This window comes from Calonectris borealis, chromosome 1 (genome assembly GCF_964195595.1).
Source record: "Calonectris borealis chromosome 1, bCalBor7.hap1.2, whole genome shotgun sequence".
In the NCBI taxonomy this organism is placed as follows: domain Eukaryota; kingdom Metazoa; phylum Chordata; class Aves; order Procellariiformes; family Procellariidae; genus Calonectris; species Calonectris borealis.
Window position 1 is genome coordinate 137954462 of NC_134312.1, and position 19745 is coordinate 137974206.

Here is a 19745-nt window from a genome sequence, read left to right on the forward strand (position 1 = left end):
GCACTGCTGGTTGGGAAGAAGGAGAAGAAAATACCTGGAACCCCTGTTCCCTTTTCCCCAGCTGTGCCATCTAGCTGTTTCTAGCTCAGAGACCAGAGCAGCAGACTGTGAAGCAGAGTGGTAAAAGAAATGAAAGAGTTAAAGTGAGTTTGAGAGAAGCAGGGGCAGTGTAGATCTGTGGAAGGAAAATGCTTCCCAAAACGGATCAAAAATAACAAATACAAAATGTACTGAATGAACTTTTGTTTTTGCTTAAGATTAACTTAAATTTTTTAGAAGAGGAAAAAAACACTTTCTCTAACAACACGAACCCTGTGTATATTTACCTGAGGCTTATAGAAATAGCTCGTATGACAAGTCTGGCTCCATAAACTCCGCCTAAGAAGCCTGGATCAGCAAAATTCAATCTGGAAGCTGTCTATAAATTTATGAAACCTGTCTGAGGTTTCTAAGTTAACTACTAAAGTCATCTTTTGTTTGTAAAAAGATACAACAGTTTTATACATTAATACTGAAGTCCATGGAAATCAATTTTCAGCATTCAGTGCTTTAGCTAACTTTTGTTTTAATTCTACTGGTAAAGAAATGCTAACTCAAGACCAGACACGTAAAGTGAGGGCTATTTGTAAATATGCTTAATTATTTTTTTTATATCTTTTTGTCTTTTTTACTCACTGGAGACTTTCAGCAGTTTCATGCTTCAAATAAATCTCAAGGAAGAAGTTGAAGCAAGCAGTCAGCTGCTCTAAGGCCGATCAAATAGTGCTTTTCTGCATGTTTTACTAACAGATGAACAGGCGATCCCATTTATAGAGCATACTACATGTTGACAGAGCGCATTACTTCATTTTGCCGTATTGGCAATTTGAGATCTTAACAAAACAATGCTGAGGTCGCTCTCATTCTGTATTGCCATCCTTGGAATGCGGCTTGGGTTTTCATTAACTCTGTCGCTACAAGGTACTGCAGATGGAGGCAGATTTTATAGGGGGGGGAGTAATAAACATGAGAGAGCGGAAAGTTGTAAACAGCTTAAATTCTTTGTCCCGTGCAGATGAATTCCTTTTCCTTAACACACTCTGGTGTTCCCAGCATCTTGTGGACACTTGGTCTAATTGGAGGTGAACGGGTGGATAGCTCGCAAGGGCTTTGATACCTCCCAGCTGTTGTGTGGGGAGAAGTGGGCTCAAACTCCTGCAGCCAGTGAATATAAGCTTCAATATAACAGTAAAAGTTTGGAGATTCAGCCCGGCGCTTGGCTCGCAGCATTCTGGCTCTGCTTAGGAGCACAAATCGCGTACAGGACCACTTCCAAGCTTTCCCCTCAACTTTTCAATCAAGCGAGAAGGACAAAAAGGGGGAAAAAAGAGCACAGCTCTGCTTCACTGCTGCATTATTCCCGCTTTCCCCTATGCCGGCTTCATTGAAATCACCAGTATTGTCAAGCTAGAGTAAAACTGCGGTGAATCTTTCCAAGGCCTTTTCTGTACGTACATTTTTGTGAGTCTTACCAGGACAGTTAAAGCAATACAAGTCACTTGAGAAGAATTTAACTACAAAGGAACTGGGCGTCCTTACTGCAGGAGGAGAGCAGGCTCATGGGGGATTCTTCAGGAATAGCTGTAGTGCTTTCAATTCATAGCTTACCTTTTTCCAAAACAATTGCCCGAGAATAGCCAGCATTTTTATACAACCCAGCCTTTCCCAAGCTATTTTGCCCAGGGGGATCTTCCCCTCCCGGATTAGCCTAAGTGTCATTGCTCAGCGCTGCGGCTATACCACCTCTGGATCCCTGGATCCGGGAGGCTATGGGCTGTGCCCTGCTTTCACCTTCCTCCCACGCCTGCAAAGGGAATAGCCCCAGTTTGAGATATACTGGAATAAGTGCACCCAAGCTACGAGGGATTCAGCGTACTTACATCAGTAAAGGATCCTGCAGCTTAAAACAACACAGCTCTGCAAGCAGAGAAACTGCTTGGACGATGGTGCATGCCTTACATGAATCGTGCTTTCATGTTCCTGTTGCTTTTTTAAAATCACTTTCTCAACAGTGCTTGCACTCAGGGCTCCAGTTTCCAGGTAACCGGGAGCACCAGATGCCCAAGCGCTGGGTGATTTAGTCTTTCACTGAATGCAACTGGGAAGCAGTTGTGAGCACTAACATATTATAGCTCTTCAGTTAAATGCAGGTCTTTTGGCGTGGGGACTAATTTGCGAGAGTGAGATGCCATCTTTATGGCACAGCAGTCACGTCTGGTGCAACTGTCGTCACAACTGCTGCAGGGGAGAGCAAAAGTGCAATAAACACACCTTTTGCTGTATGTTTACTGGGCTGTGTTTTCAGCAATGTGCACTGCTCAGTACCAAGTCAGTCCGTGAATCCTCTTGGATAAGGTAGTGATCCATTTTGCCTGGACATATAAGACAGGCCTTCTTGCAAATCCCTTCTGCAAGCTCCAACCTGCGTGCATTTTGGTTTATATTTTGGGAACACGTGACCATTGAAACAGGCTATCCAGCCAGCTGGACGAAAGGTGTTTAACATAGTCCTTCTTTCCTTTGGGTAGCACAGCTTGTCGTAGGGCTCTGTAATGGGAGCTTCTGCAGGTGGGCACACATAGTCAGCGTACTCAGCTGGGTCTGGAAATGTATTCAGCAGATCAAACGTGGTTTCTGCTTTAGACTGACATGTTCCAAACTCTTTCGACTCTGTTGTCTGTATAGAGTAGGTCTTCAGTGAGTGTAATGGGGACCAAGACACCTAACTCATGCATAGACACTGACAGGTATCTGAATCTGAAGATTAATCCCACCTGGAACACTTGGACATGGTTGCTGTTGGGTTTTTTTTCCCTGCCTACTTAACAATGTTTTCAGGCTTAGAGTAAGAGTCATCCAGAGCGTTTAAGATTCTGCACTTCCCCGTCTCTCCTTTGAGTGCTGAAGTCAGTTCCCTCATATTCTCTCTCACTTGTCATGACAGGTCAGGGGAACTTTTATGCCTCAATCATTAGGCGATTGAAGTTTCTTACGAGAAAACAAATATGCTTTGATGCTTCTGCAGCCTCAAGGTGAAAACAACGATGGACTTATAGCCAGGGAAAATGATGCTCGAATAAAGCTCATTACTGCTCGAAGCTCTCAGAAGTCCATACAGTGAAATTGTAACCATACACTGAAATTGTAACCATACCTGTTCTTCAGAGCAAAACCAGACCGTGAATGTAAATTGCTAAAGCACACTGTAAAAATACTCATTGTTAACTCGGTGGACAGCCATATATACAAGTTTAAAATACCTCATAAGGAACTCAGTGTGGGAGGTTATTGCATGTGATTCCATTTTATAAATACAAAAGAAGAAACGTTTCAAAAGCCATTAATCACAGTAATGAGTAGAAATTTGCTGCAGTGGAAAAAGCCAATTTGCTGGCCTTCGAATATTTCATTTGCAACTCCTTGAATCCACTTCTAATCAATCCAGGAAAACTATCCCTGGGTCACGAGCAGGCTGCACGGAGACTGTGAGAAAATCCTGGGCTGTCCCACAGCCCCAGGCCCGGGACTGACTCAGAGTGTGTATCTTTGGTTAAGTCCATCCAGCGATCCAAACCAAGACCCAGTGATCCTGAAAATTCTGGGTGCCCATTTCTAATGCGGGCTGCCTGGCATAACCGCTCCGCAGCGGGCTCCTCGGCTGTCGGGCAGGCTGCCTGCCAGGGCTTGGCACCGCCGGAGATGGCACGGGCCTGCAGCTTGCCAGTGCCAAGACCTCAGGGTGTCACAGGACTGTGGCAAATCCTAATTCCATAGTAATTCCCAGGCTGGCTTTCTGGCTTCCCAGGCTCCCTGCCCCTGGAGCTGAGATGTACTGGGATGCCTCCCGGGGACTGTCGCCCCGAGGGCAGCTTGCATGAGCGCTCCCCCAGGGCTCAGGGAAAAGGGGAATTTTTGCCAGGCTCATTGCTAACCAAGCAGGCTACTTTGTGATTTGTCTTTTTCTGGCTCCAAAAAAGTATAAGAATTTAGAGTTCACAAGAAGTTTTAAAATGTTGGCTTTAGACTCAGTCGCATGAAGGTCAAATTTTGAAAAGCAAAGTTCCTTCTGAACTGGAACATTAGCTTTTCAACCGGCTCCAGTGAATACTATGAATAATAATGCCCTGACTCTTAATTGACAGTTGAAATCCAGAACAGAAGAACACAAGGTCCGTCTGCTTACACGATCCCCAAATTATTGACAACTACAAAAATATGACGTTTGTAACCACTTCATATATAGTCTGAAACGTATTAAACAATGACTTCATTTGAAGAGGTTTGTTAACATTATGAATATTATTATTGTTGGTCACAAGAGGCTTGGTCTTGTTCCAGTCTTGAAATAATTACTTTTACACTGCAAAACTGCTTTATGAATTACAACATTAAATCAAAATGTACAGTAGTCACATTACTTCTTGGGAGGTTTTATTGTGTAGTTATTACTCTGCACACTAAATGGATTTTAACAATCCTATACTATCCACAAAACAATTTTGAATAAACTTTAGGTTTGTGAAAGAGCCCTTCCTCCTCCTCAATTCTTGTCAAATACCCAGATGGTAAATGGAGATCGAAGCCCATGCTTCTATCCGTTGTTGGTAAGCATTCCTCTTTCTAGTCAGAGCAAGCAAATCATGTATCTGTAGCCGATTTGTTTCAAGTTAGTGTTTTTTAAAATTTTTTTATATAGCTGCAATTTCTGTAAAAGTCATATGTAATGAAAGAAAATTGTGCTTTTCTCCCTCTCCAGTTCTCAGAAGACATTTTAGGGAGAAGGATAATTGCTAGTGAGAGCTCAGCCCCGTAATGCAGGTTACGGTGAACGTGAGTTGCAAGGAGGTAAACAAGGAAGGAAATACGTGGAGATCTACCCACTTTCAGGAACTAGAAAAATCTTCCAGTGAATTGTTGTTTTCCCAGATGCATCTCATTTACAGAGATGAGACTTCACTGAGATTTTTGGCTTGTATGCTTAAGCCCCTTAAGCTGTTTTGAAACTCTAAACCTGGAAGTTATGTTTGCTTCCATTTTTTTTCCTTCTTTTTTCCCCCCTTCATTTTTTTCCCCTTATTCCTGTCTGCCTTTTTAGCTTGTTCTGTCAGCAAGGAAAACCAAACATTAAAAAAAAAAAAAGGCCTGAAACTCTGTCATTTACCTTCACACGAAGCACTGAGTGGTCCCATTTATTTAAATTGCAGCCTTTGAAGAGAGAAAAAGATGGCAGGATAACTGGTAGTTTCTTCTGAATCTTTAAAACCCCAAGAATTCAAGTGACCCACAGGGTAAACGCTAATTTTTGCTGAAAAACTATTTTATGCTATGTGATAGGGTCATATTTTTGATTTGCAAGTTAGTAGTTTGGAGTTTTAATTTAAAAATATTCTAGTGAATTTTCACTGATGCTGGAGATAGATAGAGACCAACGTGCAAACATAAGGGATACGAAGTAATATAACCTTCTTCTAAAACACAAATCTTTTCGATTAAATTTCGTTGCCAAGCTGCTGATTAACTGGTAGTGCAGTAGTGTGCACAATCACATACAGAACATCACTGGCCTATAAATTATACAGTATATATACAGTGGCCTATAAATTAAACAGTGTAGTGATTTATTGGATGAAAAAATCATGAATGTGGTAACTAGAATTAAATACCTGAGTGAAATTCTGGTGACGCACCAGCGCTAACACATTCCTGGATGCTTGCTAACACACTTTCATTAGGGAGAAGGTTTCCCTTGTGATTGCTCCATGAGTTGTCCGTTTCTTATACCGAGTGCTTACCAGAAGAGCTGGTTTTGGCCCCAGGGGCACGTTGTCTTGAGTCTCACCTTCCCCTGGGGCTGCTTTTGCATTGCTGGTGCTCCTTCCCAGGTGGAGCCCCATCAGGCAGCAGCAGCTCCAGCAGACCACGGGCAGAGAGCATGGGGAGGAATGGAGGGGAGCATCCTCTAGATGCTTACTGATGCCTAAGAAAAACTGCTCCTCCTACCCCTCCGCACAGCGCAGTTTACAGGTTTGAGTTGGGAATCTGGAGTCTGGTTTGCCCTCTTGGGCTTCAGAGTTGGACGGTGTGGGAGCGTTGCGTGGGTGCACACGGGGTGCAGTTCCTCTCAGCTTGCACCACCTGGTGCAAGCACAAGATGGGTGTTTGTGTCTGGGGATCACGGGGTGCTTTGTAGCTGCTCCTGAGGAATAAAGCGGTAACTGCCTCTCCGCCAGTACGAGCAACACTCGGGCAACTGTGCTCCTTGTGAGCTGTAAGTGTCATGCTCTTCTAGTGCATTAGATCTCGTATAAAAGGGTTTCAGACATCTAGGAAATTACAGCGATCGAGTTCTTTCTAAATAGGATTTCTTTTGTCTAAGAAGCTTTATGTCACTGTTGTGAAAAAGCACCTCCACGAGTGAGGTGGCACTTCGTTCTTCATGGGCATTAAGTACTATTTCCCTTAGTTCTGTTACAAACTGGTGAGAAACTATCAACATATTTTGATAGGTAGCAAATAAATACTTTTTAAACAAAAAAGAAGTTCGTTCTGAACAAAGGACTTTTGCAGTGTATTATCCCTAAATTCTGATTCCTTAGTTTCTAGTTTTTGTTTATAGAGCTTTATGCATTTGATTTACTTGTCTGTCATCTTTTCTCTCTCTTCTTTTTGGGAAATAGACTTAAACTGTAACTTGTAATGACCGAATGAACATTTGGCCAGAATAAGAAAAGTGCTAATTCCCCGAGGAAGAAGTGTGCTGCCAGTATCACTCTTGGCCCTGGTTCAGCAGCCACAGAGGCAAGTCTTTTCCAGATTTGGAGTTAGCTCTGTGTGGAAGCTGCATTCATGTGCTATTAGAAAGGTCAAACAAAACAAGACCTTCATGCTTGCTTGAAGCTTTTTCACCTGAAGATGTCGACTGTTTTTTCACCCGATAAGTACGGTAGCCCCTGCTTTCCAGAATGAAAAGAATCAAGACACTGAGACTATTAAGGACTTTCCGGAAAGTCAAAGTGAGGTTTAAAGGCTGATCTCATAGCTCGGCTCCCAGGTGGGCTTCTCCTCACTTAACTGCAGATGCCTGAAGGGCAGACATCTGAACTAGTTGTCATGGACTCCCACTGGAGTGAAGTAGGCACTTCAATTTATGTGACCTATTTTAGATGTCTACTTGGAGTGACATAAATTGTCCACCAGATGTGTCGGTTTCTTCCTGTGGACTAGGGGAGCCGTGGGTGATAAGCCGAGATGGAGATTGTAGATGTTTACCTTTAGGTGAGACAAATCCATTACTGCCGTAAGGACCAAGCTGGCTTCCCTCCCGTTACAGGGTGGATTTGGAAACTTTTTCCTACCTCATCTGATGTGACATCAGACAGTTTGAGTCACTAGTTCCAGGAGTCGTGGCAGAGAATTAGAGAAGTCACTTCTCTCCAGTTTCATAATTGTGTGCTGTCTGCAACTGTACAGCTAGTTTTCCTTTGTGTAATAGCAATTAGTGTTGAGAAAGCAGTTGGTTCATAGAGTAATATTGGAAAAACAAAACCTGGCTTCATTAATGATCAGCACAGTAAAATTCAATTACCTGCTCATTTCCCAGCTGCTGTGTTGGAAGCAACTAAATTTGAGCTGAAACGTTGTTCATTCTTCTCTGCTGTTGTCAACAACAAATGATAAATAGGAGAGAAGGAGTAAAGGTTTTACTGTAATCTACTTTTGCGGGTGTAAAGTACACATTACAGCCTCTTAAAGCTGTAAGGAACAACTACAATGGGAATCATGGAAAGCATTAAAAAAAAAGGTAGTACCTCATACAATAGAAATGATTTAAAATGAGTTACTGAAAATTTTCCGGTTTATATTGTTTCTTCTTGATTGAGTAGCCTTGGAGTGAATATGGAGGAAATTAACTGTTATGCTTTGTATCATCTGTTAAGAGAAGCTGACCTGGAAGGTTTACACTTCCCAAAGCTGCATGCATTCCTTGGGTACCCATTATTAGGTAAATAAAGGAGGAAGGAAATTTGGAAGGAACACTAGGGAGGAATCATAAATGAATGTGAATAAGGAAGGAATGAGAAAGGCGAAAAGGTAGTCAGAACCGCTGTGAAAGATCCGTACGTTAATCCTAGTTGCTAAGTGGCTTAAAAGAGGGATGGATGATTGCAAGGAACTGAGTAGTACAGCTCAGTAGGTTACTGCTCATTGCAGACTAGCAGTGTGCTCCAAATCCTGTGTAATTTGGAGCCAGATAGAGTCCTTGGCCACTGTAAATACAGTATAAGCAAGTCTTCTAGTCACAATAACTTGCTTTCAAAATCCAGAAAGCTTTTATTTTAAGGTCTGGCCTTAAAATAAAAAGGCTAATTACCTTCTGTAATTAGCAGTTAGTTTTAAATTTTGTTAGTAGGTACACAAAAATCTTGAACTGTACTATGAAATTTCTGATAGCTGCAACTTACCAAATCCTTTAAGATTTTATAAATGAAAATATTTTAAAAATCTTTTCTCCCTATTTTTCATATTGTGCGGACAGAAAAAACCCGCATCTAGTAAACCTGCATTTTTCTGGGCTGACCCCCCCCCAAACAGTAATTTTTTGCCCATAACTCTTTCCTTGTCATCGTAAAAAGTTCTACTACATTTTCCTGCTTGCATATTCTTTATTTTTAATCTTAGCTGCACCAATGTAAGAACCTGTCACTATTGCAAAGGTACTTGCATACACGCTCCTCTTCTGCCCCTGGTATCCTGCTCCCAACTAGACAACCTCCCGCGTTCCTTTGTGCCAGCTCTGGCACTCATCTCCTCCCTCGGAGAGCTGATTCAGCCTGCTAAATGGGAAGAAATCTGCACGCTCCATTTGTTGTATTGGTTTGCAACAAGCACCGAGGCAGAGGGAAGGCAGGCGGTGGCAGCGTGCGCCTGGGAGTGGGGGACGAAGAGGGTTACGGCAGCCGGACTCTCCTTTACGGTGGCAATGAATTGCTAGACGAGTTCAACCTGCAAAACTTCACCGTTAGTCCTTCCCCTCTCTGGCTTCTCCCTCTGGGGCATTCTTCACCTTCCTCACTTTATGATTTTCTCCCTTTTCCTAAACTACTCTGTTTCCTTAAAGTTTCGGTTCTATCCCTTTGCTAGTCTTTTTCTTCTCTACCTTCCAGTTGGGGGTTTCTGGTCACCTCCATACTATTCTTTTCACTTTGGGGTGTTTATTGAAACATGCCCCCCCATGTTTTAATCCTTTTCTGATGTTTAGTATTTCCTTTTGCACTGACCGTTGTCAGAAAATAGGGCTAAAAAGAAGGTGGTGATGCTGTAGAGCTCGAGGGTAGAAATCCTGTATGCCTCTCCCCAGTCGTCTTCGTCTGCTTTCTATCGCTTTCTGAGGTCAAATGCCATACCTGCAGAGCAGAGGAAAAAATGTCTGGAATCAGAGCATATGATACAGGTAGAGTTCTCGGCTTGAAACTATCTCCTTAAAATAAATAAAAAGCAGAACTTCAGAAGGGAAAATAAGGCACTCAGATCGGTTTTTTTTAAAACTTTTTTTTTCCCCTGCCTGCTTGGAGATCCTGACGATTTGAAATGTTTGATATGTCAGGTTTCTTTCTGTTGGGTGCCGCTTTCCAATACATGCTCTCCAAGTGCTCAAGTATCTACCCTGTCTCATTTTCCAGGAAGAGGAGTAGCATAGATTGTTCACCCGAGAGACAAAAATGTACTTTATGGGTAAATGCAGATACTGTATTCTTTGTTCATGCCATGTTAACTGAAAATGACCTCCCTGTCCATGGGAACTCTTAAAGATGATTTCCTCTGCAACAGGAATTAAGATCCATGGAAGATCTATAACGGGAAGCTCGTTGGGTACAGTACATCATCATCAGAAGACATGGAAACTTTGGCTCAACCGATGTATCTTTCCAGCATGTATTTTGAGTTATTTTACAAATTTTTTCCCAAAATACCTTTTCTTTTTCCCCAAAAGAAGCATGTTACCTTTGTTTATAGATAATGCAATGTGCTGGTAATGGGTTTGCCTAGATTGTAGGTCGGAAACAGTAAAACTCATTAATTTCATATAGGTCATGCAGCACTAGAATAAGGCCACTTCCTCAGAGAACAACCGAGAGTAACTGGGGGAGTTACTGTGCTAAGATTTGTGCAAAGCATTGAAAAATGATTAAAAAGATGGAAGAGGGCTCAGGAAATCATCTAGCCTGTCCCTAGCCTCACTCTGCTGAGGTCATGCCAAACTGAGGGAGGTTTGTGTATTTTTAAACACTTCCATTGATGGAGATGCCACAGTCTCCCTAGGCAAGTCACACAGAAATCCCTACTAATTATAACACAGCAGAATGCGATTTTCCTTCAGAATTTGTTTTGTCTTTTACCGTTCGTGCAAATACACATTCATAAATTAACGAATAGGCCGTGAAATAGCGTTTCATTTCTCAAAGCCTACGTGTTCAAGAATCACGAGGCAGTCCTCCCGAATCACTCAGTCTAAAAATACATATTAGAAAGTTAGTTTTATTTGTTCCTCTCTCCTTCGTCTTTAGGTCGTCCCTTGCAGGGCCGGGGCCGCCCCGCCGCGCTCCAGGTGCCGCGAGGGGCGCGTTAATGCCGCGCCGAGGCGGCTCGGCCCGATGCTTTGCCCGGGGGGGTGAGGGACGGGACCGCTGCAGCCGCCGCTCCCGGGCGGTGGGGGGCTTGGGTCAGCGCCTCTGCTCGCCCGGCGGGCCCTCAGCAGGGGCTGGGGAACGCCCGGGACGGGCCGAGCCGGGCAGAGAGCCCCCCGCCCCGGCGCCGCCCTCTCCTCCCCTCAGCGCTCCGGGAGCCCGGTCCCGCGGCCGCCCCCCGCAGCACGGCTCCTTCCGCCGCCCCTCCCCGCACCGCGGGTCCGCCCCGGCCCGCAGGTGCGGCCGGGCTGAGCGCCGCGGGGGGAGGCGGGCGAGCGGGCGGGAGACCGGCCCCGCCGCGGGGGAGTCACCGGCGCTGGGCGGGAGGACTGAAACCGCCGCCCCTCCAGCGGCGCGGGGGAGCGGCGGCGCCTCCGCCTCCTCCGCCTCCTCCTGCTGCTCCCGCGGCCGCCCGGCTCCGCCGAGGGGCTGCCGGCTCCCGCGGCGGGGTGGGGACAGCCAGGGGCGGGGTGCGGGCAGAAGTTGCGAGGAGGGGCGCCGGGGGGACGCGGCCGGAGGCTGCCGGGCGGGAGCCCCGCGCTGCCGCCGCCGCCGTCTGAGGGCAGAGCAGCGCCCCGCGCCGCCGCAGCCGCCGCCGCGCCGTGTGGAGGGAGCGGCCCCTCCGCCCGCGCCCATGGGGGACTCGGTGTTCGGCGAGAAGCCGGCGCTGCGCTACGCGGTGAGTGGCCGCGGAGGGGCTGCGTGGGACGGGGGCTCGGAGGCCGGTGCGCCCACGTGTGCCGGCGGGTGGGTGCGCCCGTCCGTCCGTCCGCGTGGGCGCGGAAGCCGCTCCGCGGCGCCGCCGGGGGTGAGCAGCGGGAGTGGGGGAGGCTGGTGGCAGCCCTGCCCCGGCGGGGAGGCCGCGGGGGGAGCCGGGCGCGGGGAAGCCGGGCTGCAGCCCGCACGGACTGTGGCGGTGCGGCGCCTCTCCGGGAGGCAGCCGGGGGAGCGGGGCCGCTCCGGCGTGGGGCGGCGCCTCGGAGGAGTCCCGAGAGCCTCGCCCCACGCCGCGCGTGTGTCCCTTGGCTCGCGAGCGGGCTGGCGGGGTGAAGCCCCGGCTCCAGAAGCGCTCTCGGTAACTGGTTCCGGCACCGCTCCCGCTGCGTTTGAGATAATAACACCATATTTTATTATTTCCTTCACAAGAGGTTGTGCTGTTGAGAAGCCACTTCCTTTCTGCCAGCCTTATTAGGAGCATTTTCTCGGTTGCTCGGGCAGGAAAAAAAAAAGCCGCATAAAAACAACGAGCTGTCTCCTCTCCTGAAGTCATAAATAAATGCTAGCACGAGTAATAGCATGCGAGCTCTGATGCCGCTCTCGCTTACACTCATGTAAATAATGAAGAATTTTACTGCTGTTGATGAAGTTAGGTGGGAACTGTCAGTCAGAGCAGGCTTGCTTTTCTGGTCCTGATTCGGCTGCTAGCACTGCCAGGATGGGCTGCTGCCGAGTGCTTTTCTCACTTGGTTCACTTTGATTCCTTCAGTACTGGCCACTAAATTAAGTTTCTTTTTATGCCTATTTTTAAATCTTATGTGAACAGTTTAGAGTAGAAGAGGTTGTTTGGTTTTTTTTTTTTGGGGGGGAGGAGTAAGGTCTGTCTTTGTGAATAGTGTTATACCCACTTAACTTTAGGTATTAGTGCATTCAGCTACTGTAGTAACACTACAGCTTTTAGAGGTAATGGCATGTTGGCTAAAATAGTTACATAGAAGCAAATACGTTTTCTGTCACGTAGCGATAGTGATTTCGCTGGGAAACTAGTTGTTATGCATCAAATGAATGGGAACCTCTTCTTTTAATAGGGTAATCTCCCCGTTCATTTAGAGGCATAGGAGACCAGTGACAGTCACATCACATGCCAGCTCCATGAAACTTTTATTACTTCCTGTGATTGTGCTTGTCAGTCTACCATTAACTACTAGTTACAAACACATTATTGTTTCTGTCAGTTGGGTATCAGTCCATTTTCTTGCCCGCAGCCAGCAGCAGATAGTGGATTAAGTTCAGGTCAGCAGGCATGCAAAGGAAAAAGCAGGATGGCCAGTCATCTCAGATGACCATTACCACTGTAGCAAAACTACTGCTCCTTGATTGCTGTATATTGCAGCAAAGGGGAAATTGTGCACCTAAGAATAATACTTTAAAATAAAATATTTTTTACTATTTTAAGATATATTTCAATAATAAAGTAACAACGTGTAGATACATCTAGGAGGTAAGTGATTTTTGCAGGTGATGTTAATGGTTTGTTTGGAGAATATGGACCTGGATGCTGTGCATTATCCCTGCATACGCTTAATGTGAAGTCTATGAATAGCCTAATTGAAAACAAATGCTTGTTGACCTGAAGATAAGCCAAGACTTTAGAGCTTTGTTGGATTGAGGCCTTAGTAATTACTGCTTAAATGTAACTTAGTACCGTTCTCGTTAACTTTGAATAATTGTGTGGTGTAAATACAAATCAAGGTCTTGGATTGTTTTGATAACTGTGAAATAAAAATTATACAGTGTTATAGTATTTAATAGCAATTAATTTATTGGCAAAAGAAATAATGATTTCTGTGGTGGGCTTTTCTTCTGCTTTTCAGGACTGATAATTAAAGTTTCATGATTTTCATAAAAGTGCATAAGGAAACATCTGCATTAGCTTATTGGTTCAGATAAGCAGTGTGCTTTTGATGGGAATCTCACAGTCTTCCCCACTCGTGTGCCTTGGATCATGTCTCGGGGCAGTCCTGGAGCGTGGGAAACAGCATTTGTCCAGGTGATGCTGAACTGGAGGATGTGCTCCTGGTGCTGCCCAGTGCCTGGAGGGTATTCGAGCCTCAGGACCGAGCTAGAGTCAGCCTGAGTGTAAACTTCTAAAACTCGTGTGGTTTGGACATTGGGTCCTCTATACCAGCTCCTTAGCTCCGCAGCGTGCTACTGCCAGTGCAACATGATAATGTAGCCATAAATCAACATTTGATGCCATTATGATTCCGAATCCACAATCCATAGTGTATTTGCAAGGATAGCTTATACAAACAAAGACTTAATAATTTAAGCCTGTAACATCTGTGGGGATGATCACATAACCTATAGCGCATTTGATCCAGCGTACATTAAATGTGAGTGGGATGACTGATAATTATGTCACAGTTACCCTTTGAACTCAGCATTGGTGTTGACTCACCAAAAAGCTCCAGTAGGCAAAGAGGTAATTTTAACCAGCTGAAACAATTTTTTCAGTGAAAAGTAAGTTAAAAGAAATCAGCCAGCTAATAATGAATAAAAATATCTTACTGAAGGAGAGTAGGTTAAAAAAAAAAAAGGTAAGAAAAAAAAGAGGGTTACACTTGCATTGAGTCACAGAAATGATTTTTTTTTCCCTCCTAATATCTTTTCACCAGCCCAGAGACCTCTTCTCCCTTTCTGATAGTTATATCTATATAGTATTTTTATGAAAACTTGTAGAAAGTTAAATAGTTTCTCATCCTTGCTGTATGTTGTATGGCCAAGCTGTACCCTTTAATTTTTAGACCTAGGTAAGTTTTACCTGCTCACTAATCATCCAGCTGAATTCACTCTGATTTACAAGCTATTCTTGGTATTGTGGTGGTTATAACTGATACTAAGATCTCCAAATGTTCCAGGAACATTTTTCAAATTATTTCATTAAGAGGGATGGTCGCCTTCCTGACTTCGGATTTCTTCCTGTTGATTCCTAAATTCATATGTTTTTTTTTTTTTCATCTTAGCATCAGTTACAGGGGGAATTAAAAGCTGCTTCACATATTTTGGCTAAAACACCAGAAAGCAATATTGTACTTACTTTATTTTAAGAGATCCATTGGTAACTTGAAATACAGTTTTTTACATATGTGAAGAAAAGACTCAAAATAGCCTCGGGTGTTGCCCAACCAACTGGCCCCTCAGTGGTCCAAAGCAGGAAGCTTGAAGTATGATCTGGTTTGGATATAGCCATTTTAATCTTGGTGTAGCATCTTTAATCTTGTTCTGCCTTGAAACATTTACCAGAAGGGATTTCCCTGAAGGGAAAGGACGTTTGCCCTGATGAGGAAACTCTGGCTGTCTTTAACCAGGGAATATGAGGAAATGGGGAGGTGCTGGGATTTGGGAGTGGCTGCCATGACCTGTGGGGTACTGTGGGGGATTCGTCTGAAGAGAAGATGCGAGACTCTTTGGGGCCAAAGACTGGGAGTTCTGGCAGCCGGAGTGGAGGGGATGTGTGGGTCCCCGGAGGACACAACTATGAGTTGGTTTAAGCCTCTGAATCTATCGCTGATGATGAGTCCACCTCCAATTCAGATGTCAGAGGGTATTTTGGGAAAAGAAGGGTTTTTCCCTGCCTCCAGCAGTATTTGGGGCATAGTCTTGTCTTGTGTGTTGGCTCAGCCTGCGCCCAGCTGACCCTTTGCTGGTGCGGTGGGCAGACTTGCTGCTTGCTCTTACCGTCTTAAATCCGTCAGTCTGCGTGGAAGGATGGAGGAAACAAATGAAACAGTTTGCGAGGGAAACTAGGACACTGGTGAACTGCAGAATGCCTTTTGGAGCACAGAGGGAACTAAAAAGAGGATAATAGACATTTTCCTCCAGTATTCTAGTTTCTAGTAGTAATGCTAATTGTTACTCGTAACAAAATGCGATTACGGAGTAATTCAAAGTGGAATAGCGAGATTGGTGGTGACACTGTAAAACTGTAAGCTCGGACTGTAAAAATCTCTTCGTGAGGAGGACCCGAGCACTGACATCCTCCTGTGGGCTTGCTCGCGTTTTGGAAGAATCCACTTTTAAAGAGAGTTGCTCGCCTTTCTGATTTCAAGACACGTTGCTTGAGTGGCCTTCGCAGATTTTTAACAACAAAATTACGTGCCGCAAGCAGACTGCATTTATTATAGTGATTGTAGTAAATCCTACAAGTAATTTATCTTACAGGACTAATAAGTGTGCTGCCTTCACCTAGACCATTTGTCTGATTTCTCTCTCTTCCCAATGGGCTCTCCAGCAAGAAGCAGCGCAGGAGCAGACCAGACCGGAGCATATCCATATCAGCTGTAACGTACGTTTGCAGTCAGGTTTGGTGAGGTGGAAGACAGGCTGTGGGATTCAGGCAGTGCTTGACATGAGAATAAGTTCTTGCCCACCAGGCTCTGTAATTTAAACATCTCTGCTCCATGGGAGACAGCTGCGTATTTTCTCATATTCCAAGTACTCAAAGGGAGAGTTAACTAGTTAAAAAAAATTAAATCACTCTGTAGGTGTTGTTTTCTAATTAGGAAATTGTGAAGAGTACTTCCAACTTGATCAGATAAGCAAGTTACAGAAGAGGCAGTTAGCAGTAGAGGCGTGGTTAAACGTCACATTTCTGGCATCCGACTCTTGGATTTTATTCATTGGAGACTTACGTTGACCTCATGCACGTTGGACGTTTTGCTGAAGGAATACGATTTCCGATTGCTGTTGAGCCCAATCCTTCGTTCTTCATTTGAGTGAAATTCCCAGTGTTGGCTTACACGTTTGCAACATTTGAAAGTGCTTTTATTGCTAATCTCTAAAGAGCATATATAAATATAGGAAACAAGCACTATTTGTTGCTCAATAGTGAACACCAAGGCCAAGCTTTGATTGGGATTGATGGAATCTGAAGTGAGTCCAGCCAGCTTTTATCTGCTGTGCAAAGCGGCTGTGAGTTAACACCGAAGAGCCAGGATGGGGGGAAGAGAGGAAGCAAAGAGCTCTTGTGTGTGTCACGGGCTTTTAAAAAGTTGCAGGAAGTAGATTTCCATTCAGATTAGGTCATATTTTTTGCAGCGCTTGAACTCTTAATGTATTCCTGGGGCTCTCCACACACACACGTCCTGTCTCTCATGTGCAGGAGAAAAGATGGGGGCAGATGCAAGTTGAGTTTGGCAAGGCTTGCTAGGTCAGGTGCAAAGCCACGCTGATGTGGTTGTATTAGTCTGCCCCCAGATATTGGTCAGGAATAGAGGTGGCCTAAAGATGGAGAAAGTGGCCACCCCATGTATAGACAGCAGGAGGTAAAGCTTCCCTTTCATTCGATTTCTCTGCCTGTCTTTACATAGTATATCATTGCAATGCAATTACAGTTCTTGTGCTGTTTAATAAAACTCCATGTGAGTGGAGCTTCAGGTTTTTTATTCAGAGAGGCACACAATCATTTGGCTCTGATACGGCGGTATACTTCCCAGGTACGATTTATGCTGATTGTGCTTCTCCAAGAGGGGATTTAATCAACCAGCGATAGTCCTTCGTAAAGCTGCTGGGTGGATGAGGTTTTGTGCTCACGGTACTGAGGAAGTCTGCCTGAGCAGCAAGGTCATGCATGGCCAAAATCAGCAACTTGTGCCTGGAAGTAAGGTTAGCCATGCAGATGAAGTGCAAAATGAGAACTGAGGATTTCGGTCTCTGTCGTGTCCTTTCTTGGTGTTTTTTGAGCAGGGCGTTTGTCCGGTCCTTTTCTTATTATTTATTTTCCTACAGAAATACTTCTCTTCCTAAGAGAACTGGCATGTGGAAATGCATGCTAACCTTTAGGAGATGTTCAGATGTGAAAGTGATGTGATACAGAACTACCCTTAAGTAAAAATGTTGGACTCCATGTGGTTGATACTCCCCTTGCAGGCTGATGGTTTGCATTTCAGTTCTGTTTCCCAGAACCTTTTTGAAATTTGCAGGCGGATTTTTACATTTCTTTCAGCCTGAAGAGTGAAGCCATGTAAATGGAAGATGATTGAGGTCACAGATATATTTAGGTAGTTGGTTCTACTTTTATTTATCTTCAGTTGCTAATCAGTTATCTTTTATACCTGAGCGTCTGTGCACGATAGTGTGAAGCAAGTATCACACTGCTTGTGATACTTGTTTCTCTTGACATAAAAATAGTATTTTTGCTGGCCACAGCTCTTCAAAACTTAATTTATTTAGAATTTAAGTTTGAAACAAAACCTAAGAAACAGTCTCTTTTACATTACATGCTTACAGGGTCTTTTGAACATTTTTGAACTTCTTTAATTTGTTGAAGTACCTCTGTTGTCCACTGAGTAGTATACCTGTGCAAGGGCTGTTCGCTGCTCTTGTTCTAATGAAATACCTGTACCTGCAGCAAAAAAACAGCTTAACTCTCGGTGGCTTGGAAAAGATGTATTCAGAGTTCAAATTTCACGCTATTCCTGCCTTTCTATATTTGAGAATATAGAAAGCCATTTCACTTTGTGCAGTGAAATGGCTTTTTCTTGTCTAGGGAATAAAGGGGGTGTGCATGCATTGTATGGCTTACAAAAAGAATCTGACAACCTTTCTGTAGCGAGCCTTGGCTGACGAATCCATGTGGTTCACATTCAGTTTCTCTAAAGGGGTGTCAAAATTTAATGCTCCCTTGAGAGATGCCTGGGTCTTATCAGGCATGGCTGACTCAAAAAGAAAAATAAGTAATGTTTTTTCTTTCTAATGATTACTATCTAAGCGTTATCAACAGTGCGCAGTTAAAAGGATTTCCTGAATATATCCTCTACTAAATCAAAAACTGTTAGGAATTGCTAATGGGGAATTGACTATTACAACAGTACTTAAATATTTGGCAGTAGTGTTCAGTTGCTAAAGGCAACGTAAGTAAAGTTTGGGTTTTTTCAGGCTACGGTGCCCTCAGGTATGCAGGAAGAGTAAGTTCTGATCATAACTACCTGTAAGATAGTTTGCTGTTATTTCATACTTGGATGCTTTACATTTTTGAAGCAGGTGAATGAATCTTTGGAAATGATACTGAAGGCTGTTTGGTATTTCATCATACAATTGAATTGTTTACTTTTAAATAACATCTTACATATTTTTTTTGTGCATTATCAATCACCTTTGCTATGCTGCCATGAAGGTAGATGATCCTATAATTTTATGACTGCTACCGTGCTGTGTAATTCCACTAGATTATAGCCAGTCTTCACTGTTCTTGTTTTCTGTAGATGATCAAATTTTTTGAAATCAAGCATCTTAAATGGCTAAGTATGTCTATAGGTACCTGGTGTGTAGCACCCAAACTTTGGCCTGAGTGTCTGTATCTCCTGAAACTTGCAGTTACTTTCTTCTGGTGTTGATAAGGGTATAATATTTGCAAAGGTTTACATATTTAGAAGGTTGGTTGCATTGTCTGGGGTGTCAGAGTTGACTGAGAGACCTAAATTAGGTGGTGTTTAATGTTGATTATTTTCTCCTTTTGCTCGTGTGTTTGTAAAAGGTCCTTGTTATGCTCATCTATACGTGACTTGGCTTATGGATTCAGTATCCCTGCAGGCTGAAATTCTCATTTGAGTAGATTATTGTCTTTTTTCCAGTCTGGTCCTATTAATAAATATCCTGAGGCTTGCAAAGCACTTTGTTGTTTAAACACAAGCGGTGGAAAAAAATCTGAAGATCATCGTTTGATAGATGGCTATTAAGCTTGCTTAAAAACTTGGAAATACAGTTATACTTTCCAGGTGGGGTCTTGAATGAGCATAGTAGTGCTATCTGTATGAAAACTAAACCAAAACAAAAACCAAACCCCTAAACAAATTGTGTAGAAAGAAAACCATAGGTACTTGCAGCCTGGTTCTGTTCTTGCTGAAATATGTCCCGGCTCTTGAAACAGATGTTGAGTCCAGCTTTGTGCAGAGGCCACACCCTCTGTTTCTCTTGGCAAATTGTCTCACATTCCAGCGACCCTCTGGGCAAAACATCCTTTAATTGGTACTGTGGCCTTAAATGTTTCCTTTTTTCCTCTGTGGTAAATTGTTCATGCCCTATATCATTGCAGGCTGTCATTAGTATTTGCATACTGTGATTATGTACCCCTAAAAAGCAGTTGCACATATTGAGTGTTGGAAATATTCCCCATTTCCATTTCAGTTACCTTAAATAAAAGCAAGTGAGTAATTTGTTTTAGTGTGGAGTATGGTACCGAGGAACTTGTGGCAGAACATCGGAGATTTTGTGGGTTTGCAAGCAGAGATCTCTATGAGTAGT

General features: G+C 44.0%; 1 protein-coding gene across 2 annotated transcripts in view; it reads left to right on the forward strand.

The window, feature by feature from the left end:
• The window catches only part of ARHGAP6 (Rho GTPase activating protein 6), a 335923-nt gene that overhangs the window by 155441 nt on the left and 160737 nt on the right, over nt 1-19745 (forward strand). Inside the window, exon 1 of one of the 2 annotated variants that reach the window (XM_075176331.1) lies at nt 11241-11403. The exons of the other annotated variant lie outside the window; for it this stretch is intronic. Within the exon in view, the coding sequence (XP_075032432.1) occupies nt 11359-11403 (45 nt within the window). The 5' untranslated portion in view covers nt 11241-11358. Of the gene's footprint in view, nt 1-11240; nt 11404-19745 lie in introns of those variants that run through there. 2 annotated transcript variants of the gene reach the window in all.